Source organism: Apium graveolens, chromosome 10, assembly GCF_009905375.1.
Source record: "Apium graveolens cultivar Ventura chromosome 10, ASM990537v1, whole genome shotgun sequence".
Lineage (NCBI taxonomy): Eukaryota > Viridiplantae > Streptophyta > Magnoliopsida > Apiales > Apiaceae > Apium > Apium graveolens.
In genome coordinates, this window is record NC_133656.1 from 54,226,733 (window position 1) to 54,237,624 (window position 10,892).

At 31.9% G+C, this 10,892-nt stretch overlaps 1 protein-coding gene across 1 annotated transcript; it reads left to right on the forward strand.

Annotated features, from left to right (window-relative positions):
• Window positions 1-7,602: 7,602 nt before the first annotated feature.
• On the forward strand, window positions 7,603-10,351 carry LOC141692723 (putative inactive poly [ADP-ribose] polymerase SRO2). The gene is made up of 5 exons (XM_074497648.1): window positions 7,603-8,358; window positions 8,471-8,712; window positions 8,804-8,940; window positions 9,067-9,162; window positions 10,058-10,351. The coding sequence occupies exons 1-5, from the start codon at window positions 7,775-7,777 to the stop codon at window positions 10,139-10,141; spliced, it is 1,143 nt and encodes a 380-aa protein (XP_074353749.1). The 5' UTR covers window positions 7,603-7,774; the 3' UTR covers window positions 10,142-10,351.
• The last annotated feature ends 541 nt before the right edge of the window (window positions 10,352-10,892 follow it).

The window sequence follows — 10,892 nt, forward strand, 5'->3', positions numbered from 1 at the left end:
ATCCTCTCCTGCATTTCTTGGGGATTCGTCCCTCAGGTGCTTCTAGGGCGTTGGTTAACATCCGTCATGGTTCTTTACCAGCACGCCTCCTTCCCGGAGCCACATCATCATCCGAAGATTCGGAGTCTCTTTCAGTATAAGGTCCAGAGAATTCTTGGTCCTTCAGAATATGAGCCAAACCACGTATATAATAGGGTGTCTGCCCTTGTGCTTCACTCCGATTGGAGTGCCCACTCCCCCCAACCTCTGGGTATATTGGCATCCCGTAGGGGGGTTTGTGGTAACGATTGTGGAGGAGTCGGGAAATTCTTCCCTTGAGGCTGTGCCTCGGTTGCTAACACCAGAGTTCTTCCTTGGGTGGTGGCGTAGGTTGAATGCGGGGGTATCTCCACCACCGATGAGATTGGTTGGATAGTCCCGGCTGGTATTCCTTCAGGGGCATTGTTTTTGCTCCGTGTGTTCACCATGGTTATTGTTATGCTTTTCCCGTAGACGGTGCCAAGTATTATGGATAAAAACTTGGGGTGTATTTATTTCTAGGGTTCATGAGCTTCGAGGCTCGATTTGACTATTCTTGTGTTTCGAAACAAATCAGCCTTAACAAGATGCCTACATACCTTTCCGTATGCCAAGGATTAAGTCAAAAAATGTAGTTCTGATTTGTGGGGTGAGACCCCTTATATAGGCATGGAATGCCTTATAATTAGGTTAGGGTTAGGAGACTTGGTGGACAAGTCTCAGATTAAGAGTGGACTTTGGAGTCCTATAATGTAGGATCTTGATTCCTTATCCCATGAGATTTCTTGGAGGCCAATCTCCAAGGAATTGTGTCATTATTTGGACATTACTTATCAGCTGATTTTTCCCATATCAGTTAATTACGAAACTAATTAATATTCAGGGTTTTGGACCCTTTATAATGGGTTATATTATCGGCTCAACCCGGGCATAATTAATGCGATATTAATTGCGTAACCAGGGTTTATTTTTCTCCCTATCAATATTATAATAATTATACAATAGACGTGTGAGAAAGAGAGAGATTAAGAAGCGAATATTGTATTAATTGAAGTGTGTATATCATGCTCGCATATGGTGCCTATTTACAAGTACATAAAAGGTCAAGAGTTAAGTACATACAACAGGTCAAATGTCTAGAATTAAATATTTGAAATCCAAAGGTCTAATGGCCAAAGGACATCCACATTATTCATAACACTCCCTCTTGGATTTCCCTCATATGAAGCAATGTCTCTTGGATATCTGTTTTATGAAACAATGTCTTATTATTGCCTTATTGGAAAAACCTCGTAGGAAAAAAACCTAGTGAAGGAACAAGAATGACATTATTTCATATTGCGTACACGATGTTGCCTCATTAAAACCCTCACCAGGAAAACCTTGTGGGAAAAACAATGGTCAAGGAAAAAAGAGTGCATCGCGCATATGTCTCCCCTGATATTAAGGTTGCATAAAATCTTTGAGTTGACGAGATTGTTGATGTAAAATTTCTAAATGTAGCGGTTTATAACACCTTACCCGATATTCCGTATCATCTATTGAGTTTTGTAGCTAGCACATTATAAAGTTTGTATAACTTCAATCTTGCTAAATAAACTCCATCTTATAGTGTCATGTCGAATTACTGTTATATATGTATATGACCATTTTCATGAGTTACCAGAAGCACAATTTTATATGAGAAGTCCCTGCAATTGTTAATTTCATTGTATTTCAAAATAATAAAATCTCCAATAATATGTGAATACATATTCAGTTGAGACTCGAATTATGAGAATCAGAGTAAATACTTTGCACCTGCAAAATCAATTTAAACCTTTTTCGAAGAGGTTAGTGGAGATCAAATAAAAATTTTTTTATGTACCTTTAAGGTCAATATACCTTCATCTTGGACTAGTTTGAAAGTATAATGGTAATTAATTAAATGTATCGAGACATATATAAAAATAAATCAATATCTTACTGCAATATGATATATGCTACTTTTGGTTCATGAATTGTCTTTACAAGTTTCATAGTGGTGACTATCATCTTCCTTCAAGAAAAAAATTATAACTCTGAATACTTTATGATCTCATGTTATTAGTGTATAATCATGTATTTACAATCCTTCCAGGATTTTTATCTAATCAAATTGTATAAGTCGTAATTTATTAGCATTCTCAGTAAAATAATTTAGCCTCCACTCAAAAGTGGTTTTCCCCGTCAAAACATGCATTGTTCTCGGAAAATTCTGAAGTGATAGACAAACTTCTCAATAATCCCAATGTATTTTGATTATGAGGTGAAACTCATTTGAATGTCAATTAGAAACACATTCTAATTTTCATCCACTCTGGCCAGAGATTAACATGAGTTATCACCTATCATATTTCATATTACCCTAAAAAAATATTAGTTAGTTTAACAAATCATTATAATTGACATACACCATTTTATGCCCGTACATACTCTAATGTATTAAGTATAATTTGATAAACATTAAATAAAACATCAATATATTTGATGAAATTTTATGTCGGACTACCGGTCCCAAGCCCTTAATAATTTGATAGGACTAGTTCTCGAGAACTTGATTTACCGCTTCCAGCAATTTAGATCCTTCAGAAATATTTTTATTATAAACATTTGCCAAGTGGGTAAAATATAAATCAAATCATTAATTCCAGACTATCATGTAATTATATCCACTACACATTTAATATTCTCTTCTTAATCAATACGAGGTCATTGTGCAACTATCTGACCTTTAAATTTCAATTTGTTATCACTGCAATATTTATGTATATCCCACTGACTGTGTGGAGTGTAGTTTCAAATAGTTCTTATAGTGCGCTTGTTGCACAACTTTTGGTGTGTGAATTGTAAGTCCTAATAACTTTTTTCTTTGTAAGAGATTTTGCCTCAAACATTTATATACATTCTTGGCCAATTTATTTTTTGATCCTCATTATCATCAATAACCTCAAGTGTTAAATATTTTCGACGTCAAATTGAGTAATTATTCCATTAATTCTAGACATGACATAATATATTAAGATCTCAAAAACTTTTCAGGTACCTTTATATTTTCTTTCTTTTGTCAAGTCTAAAATCTCTTCCAGCGATTATTCAAATGTTATCCACTGCTTGATTTATTCATTATAAACCACTATTTCATTTTTTTCAAGAATTTTATTACTGGAACTTATGAGCTTATCACGCTTCAGGCATTCTTTAGATATATTAATATATTGAGGTTGTCCTTCTGGGACAATTTCATTTGGAGTATTAATAGCTAGTATATATGACATAGTAACTTATTTTGGCCTGCATATATGCACGAAAATTATTGAAACATATGAGTAAATATATCCTATGAACTTCTGTTTCATATTCTTTACTACGGGGACCAAGGTGAGGCAAATATTTAAGCCTACATGTTCACCATCTATTTTTCTCCCTCTGATTTTGGAAAAACAGACTCATTAAGCTGAGTCATAAACATATACATGTATATGGCTATAAACTGATAACCACAAATTTATAATGAATATCAATCGATTTAATTGTACTGGTGAAACAATTTGAGCTAACCAAAATTTTTTCACGTTGGGGAGAAAGAGGCAGATGAAAAGATGTGAATCAATATGTGTCATAAGATATTTAATAATTTTGAATGGCCGATAAACTTACCAACATCATACAAATAAATATGCTTGATGATATCATTAACTAAAAGAATCGAACTCACAAACTTCAGGTTGTGAATAACAACTAGGCATGTAACCATGTAGTTCATATATAAAATATCTTAATACTCCACATTTAAAGATATACAATTCACTTTCAGAAATATATTTTGTTGATGATCAATTTTTCTCAAAATCAAATATCATATACCTAATTAGAAGAATCTAGTGATTCTTCAATGAATGTTCATATAAAATCTCAATTAATACTCACATATTTATAAAGCCGAGATTAGTAGCCCGTAACTATATATTTTTTCAGTAAACTTCTGGTTTACTCAGATGTATATTTCACAAAAATTTAGATATACAAAATATGTGGAGAATTTAAAAACTTCATCCAAACTACTTTTAATACCTTAATAAACTTAATACTTGAAGGCACAACTATCATTTATTTTTTCTATATGGTCGATTATTCATCAAAAAATTTATTTCTTTTTCTAATCACTTGGGAGAGTATATAATGTTCGATTCTCCTCCTTCCTTCCTTTTTTTTAAATATTTACTTAAATATATGATTAAAATAAAGATGCTCTTCTGGAGCCTTCTATCTAATATAACAAGTCATCTAATATATACAACACTCCACCTTCAAATGACTCTTATTTGATCTACAGCATTAACACGCATGTGTTCATATTCGGGAGATCATAACCATGCTACGAGTAAGTTTAAGAATATTGTATTTCTTAATATTGTCATATTCACTTATGGGAAAGGTGTGGACGACTTGCTTAAGCTCATATACGGGATAAATTAACCATAAAAATCAAAATATCAACTCATAATTAATAACATTTTTCAATATATGGTATTCCGGGATACATTTTCATCGTCACAAAATGCTATGACTCATGAAAATAAATATTCGACTGATATAAAATGTGAGCAGCCAAAATATAATTTAATTAAGTTATTGACTAGATTGCTAATTACTTTTTTAAAGTAAACACCTGAAAGGGTAGTAAAATAGTATCACAAATCAAATCTCTCGAGACGATCTTTCGATTTTGGTATTATACTTAATTTTTATATGTGATTCAGTGTTATATGAAAGATGTACTTATTTCAAAGTCACATCAATAATTTATGTATATCACATAATTTGACATATTAAAGGGAGTAATTTAATAAAAATGTTAAAAGTTAAAAGTATTATGTAAACAAATGATCTTTTCGGGAAGTCTAAAATGATTCAATTTTCGAGGTAAGAAATCAATATGAGTTTTATGGGCACAACTAAAATATAATAATTTATAAAATATCATGATAAAAATGAAGAAGATGATAAAAATGTGTAACTTATAATCATAAAATTCATGGCCAATTTTTTAAGATTCCCGATTTCTCTTCAAGAAGCTTTCACTTTCAATTGAATATAAGAAAAAAAAAATCTTTAACCTTAAATCATAAGTACAACCCATATCTTATAATGTAACAAACCTTAAATTTAACCACTTGAATTTTAATGCCAAACAAACATTCACGTTTAGTCTCTTCAAATAAAAAGACACCATTAAAATAACGAATCAAAGAGCATGTTGCTGATAGCGTATTATAAAATATATTATAATAATTATACAATGGATATCTGAGAAAGAGAGAGATCAAGAACATAATATTATATTCATTGAAGTGTGTATAATCATACAAAAATGTCAAAAGGCATGTACATACAAAAGGTTAAAAGTCTAGAATTAAAAATTTGAAAAGTCAAAGGTCTAAAGGTCAAAATACATCCACATTATTTATAACACGTAAAGAGTTTTTGCATAACTTGTCTTTTGAATTGTAATTATATTTAGGCAAAAATATTCACTAATGTAAATATAGTTATTTATTTTAAAAAAATTACACAAGTTTATCTAACATATTTTAACTTTGAGAAAAAACCATGTTTAGTTATAATAACTTTTCATAATAAAAAAATATATTAATTTCAAACTAGTACTCTAAAATATTATACAAGCAGAAGCGCAAAATTTTTATAGCTCTATTAGTTTACAAAAATTTTATAATACTTGAATTTTTATACCAATATTAGTTTACAAAATTTTTATAATACTTTAATTTAAACAAATAAGAATTGAAAAAATGTGAAATACATGATAAGTTGGATTTTAATCTAATACTCGTCCCGTCCCACTTATTCGGTCACCGATCAGATTTGCAATTTTTATTCAATTATATTGAACACATTAATGATTATCAACAAAATATATTATGTTTTAAAAATATTAACATAATTAATACTTAAATTATTATATCGACTAAAAGTGGACAATCTATACTATAATATAACAGACGAAACATTAAAATTTTGGTAGTCGGTCGGTCGGTACTTGCTGAATTTACTTAATTACCCTTATTTTATTATTCTAATTCTAATCGGTAGGTAGCTCAATTCTAAATCTAATTGAAATTAAAGTCAACTTCCTCTAACAATTTAAATTCTATTTTATATCGAACTCTATATCATTATAATTGATATTAAAGTCAACTTCTTTTACCAATTTATACTCTTATTTATATTGAGTTCAACATTATTCTAATTGATAATTTCGGGCCGGCCAAAATAAATTTAAGCAAACTAAATATAATTAGTTGATATTATGGGCGTCGGGTTAAGACAAAATAATAAATATTACTGATATGGCTAAAAAAATATTTTTTTTTTAAAGGTTATATCATTAGAAACAGTAATTATAGTAGAGACATTACATCATAAAGTTCAACGCCACTAAAGAACACAACAACACTCAAGTACTAAAACACAAACTAGTGGGAAACCTAGACGGACAAATTAGGGAAACCAACAGCTAAATACCCTAAGAATTCAATGCACAAGTTTACCACCCCAATCAACATACTAACTAAAAAAATATACCAATAAACTAGAATAAACAAATTAATATATATTATTCATCCATGATAAAAAGTTTGTTATACAATTGATCCAAATCAACACAAAATTAAAGATTAAAATCAAAATATAATTTGACCAACAAGAACAAAATCATATATACTAATTATTTGGGCTAAAACAAAATTATCTAATTGATTCGGACTTAAAAAAATTAAAATTAAACTAAAAATAATTAGTTATATATAGTCGGAATAATGGGCATACAGATAAAATAAAATACTGTAAACCACTGACCCGGAATAAATCAAATTATTATTATCTTTTTAAATAGCTCTTATAGTTAATCGATTAAGCAATTATTTTGCTAAAATAGTATTATCAAACATAATAAAAATATTGTATTTTTTTATACGTGTATTAATCTAATTATCATAAAATTATATCATTTAAAATTTATATTAAGCATATTGAATAATCAATTCAAAACAGTTTTTTAAAAGTTATATATTATAATAAAAAAAGATATATGCTATCCACGCTATGCACGGATTTTAAGCTAGTAATTTTACGACAAAAAGAATAGAAAATGTGATCGGAGTGCAGTGAGTTTGTCACTGTCTACTTCTGTATGCTAAGATTTACTGCTCAGTAAAAATATATCAAAAGAAGCTGTGTGCCGAGGACACAAAGTAAAAACTTAAAAACAGTTTGCGGCCGCACCGCCCCAACATCGCACGTACTTATTCTGTATCAATATTTTATTCATACAACACGTACTTATTCTGTATCAATATTTTATTCATACAATTACACACCCACTGTTTATGGGAAAAAAAAACAACGATACTACCCCTCAAACTAGCAAAATCCTCTTGCCCAAGAAATGACCCCACCACATCTTTCAGTTCCCTGTTTTAGTATCTCTGTTCTATCTTAGTAATCTACCCTATATATACTTAACACACTTATCTGTTCGTTGTACACATTTTTCTATTTCATTTTCATAGCCAACTCCTCTCAAGTTTCTTGTTCAGCTCTCAGCTACAATTTTGCTCTACACACTTGTATTATACTTCAGATACAGTTTTCAAATATTTCATGTCATTCTACCTAGCTTGCTTCTTTAACTTGTAAATAGACAAACATAAAGAAAATGGTACCTCAGTTCCAGTTATTTTATGCACCAGTAGGAGATTTAAGGGAGATCAGGGTTGAAAGGTCTTATGAAAACACTCACTTCATTCAGCTTCAGGATCATGGTCCTGAGCAAGAATCTTACTTTGAAACTGATCATCAGGATCAAGATTCATCACTTTCTGATTGTGAGAGTAGTGTAATTCCTGGTACTAGTACTAAATACTGCGAGTTTCAGTCTTGTGGTAGTGATAAATTTATCATGGTGAGTCAAGATACAACACTATATGAAACTATTGCTCGAAAGCTTGTTTCCGGCTTGGGTGATTTGGGAGAGAGTTTCAGAGTTGAGGCCATTCATAGGAATCTTTTTTCGGGTTTGATTGATCAAGCTAAGTTTCATTCCTTTCGAATGTTTCAAAGAGCTTTGGAGAGGAAGAATGGTGGTGATGCTAATGTTAAATATGCTTGGTATGGTGGTTCTAAGGATGAAATTCACAACATTCTTGCTTATGGTTTTGGCCATTTTACTCAGCCTGGAGCAACCCATCTTTCTTTTGGTTCTGGTGTGTATCTTTCTCCTGCTGATTTCCCTATTGACAGGTTAATGACTTTCCTCAACTCTGTTTTTACTTCGTTATTTTGTAGAGATTTCTTTAGGCTAAGCTCTTGTTAGGTGTTGTTTAGGTCACTGATGAGTTTGTATATATTATAGTGTGCAATTTGCTGTGGAAGATGATGATGGCCTAAAGCATATTCTGCTTTGTCAAGTTCTTTTGGGAAACCTGGAACTTGTTCACCCTGGTTCACAACAATCTCATCCAGGTTCCGGTGAGTTTGATTCTGGAGTCGACAGCTTAATATCTCCCAACAAGTATATTGTTTGGGGTACTCAGATGAATACACACATTTTGCCACAATTTGTCATCACCTTCAGAGCTCAAAGTTGCACAGAAGGTCAGTGAACGTTAGATTCAGTTCATTCTGGATTTTGACATGGTTGGTTTGATAGTTTCGGTATTGATTGTATTGGTATTTCTTTGTTTAGGTTGTCAAAGTATTCGGGTTCCCCCGAGAAGACCAACTTCGCCTTGGATACCGTTTGCAACTCTAATTACTTCTCTGGCGAAGATCTTGCCTCCTCATGCAATCAATTTGATTGTCAAGCATCACCGCGATAATAGAGTAAGTTCGTATCAGTTTGATTCTCAGGCATTCACGCTATAATAGAGCAAGTTCTTAGAATCCTAATTGTTGAGCTTTTGTTGCTCTGTCCTTGTGCAACAACCTTATTGTTTATGTTCTCTCCAGGAAAATAAGATCTCACGACATGAATTGATACAGCGAGTGAGACAAATAGCAGGAGACAAATTGTTGGCAACCGTCATAAGAACTTACAGGAACAAGGTATGGAGATCTTTACAGAGCTTGCAAGTTATAGATGTTAGAAATTTGAATCAAGCATATTGATTGGCGAACTTTTTTCTTAAATGTCGGTTGTTTTGGTACTCTTATAAGTCCGCTTCCTCTATATATGCTGTCCTTAAATCTCTAGCGTAGAATGTTAACAAGTTTGCACATCAAGTTGAATGCATTACTCCTCTTTTAAATCCAAAACAAATACTTTATGACCAAACTAGATGATCTTATCAAACAGCCTGTACTTAAATATCAAAATTTTATATGGTAGGTCTAGGCTATAACTATACTACTCTATCTACGTTATAAACTAAATTCAGAAGTCTGCGAGTTCTTTTGATATTTGAAAGATTTCCTCAGTAGGTTACTTGCATATGTGAAACTAAAATAGAATATTTTGAGGAAAATTAATGTGTGGTTAAGTTTTCTGATGTTTCTGTTTGGCCAACTAACTGCCTTCATTGTCTTTGACTGCAAATTCCTCAGACTAGACTACCAAGTCCTTGTGCAGTTTTACTCGTAAATCACCATATAAAGATTGAGAATCTTATAAACAGGTTAAATGTTATTTGGTAATTGTCAAATTGACATGGTTGCAAAGGTATCATAAGAAAGATTATATGATATAGGTTTGGCTGCTTTGTTCTTTTTTTGGACATCTCTTACATCTCATTTAAGTAAACCGCTATGTTTCTGCCCTGTTGTGAAACATTTTTGGTGATGGAAGAAGCCATCTTTTAACTTGTTGGTCTGTTGTCCTCATAACTTTCCACAAGCATTTCAAGTTCACCGTCGGGCACGGGGCACATACACCTCCATCATGTGTCTGCAATGTTTGTCGATATTGATAAGCTAATAAAGCGAAAATAATTGTTGTATGCAGCATTCTGTAGCATCAAGTGGAGATTCAGCAAGCAGGTTCCGACAGCGAAGGGGAAGAGTCGCAGCCTACCGGCAAAAGAATTAACTTGTCCAACTCTGACCTTAAATGTCACTAAAGGAAAAGCCTCATAACTTGATCTTAAGGGTGTAGTTTTGTGTTTTGAGCTGCTCTTTTATTGCATTGCAAAACGTTTATGTTGTGATAAAGGTTTATTTTGTGCGGTCAAGACCTTTTAGAATCTCATACCATTATACACCATATTGTGTTTTTTATCCGACACGTAAGTGTGTTAAATGAATATTGTATTTAATTTTAAATATAATATTTGAATTTCACAAAAATAGATAGTTATTTGGATATTTGTACAGTAAATTTTAAATAATTGAATTTCAGATATAAAGTTAGGCATAATACATAAATTATTTATTATTTTATTTATTAATCATATTTTTGTTTGAAAATATATCTCATATATTTTAAACATATTTTTTTATATAAAAAATAATTAAAATGTACATATATTCTAGCGCCAAATGATAACTCCGATAAGTGGGGCGGCCCCTTCCGACACCGTGCCTGGACCTTCTGGGTGTGGATGAGGCCTAGCTGCTGTTGGGTATCTGCAAAATAACACCGGAGAGGGGTTTTATCCCCACGGCGCCTCCGGTGTAAAAATAAGAGTCTGGTTGGGGAAGATGAAGATAAAGAGGACAAAGGTGGTTGTGTGTGTATAAGATGTGTGTAAGAGAGTGCTTGTAATGAAAATGTGTCTAACCCCTAAACCCTTCATCTTTGGGGTATATATAGCCCAAAGGTAGGGTTTAGGGGTTGATCC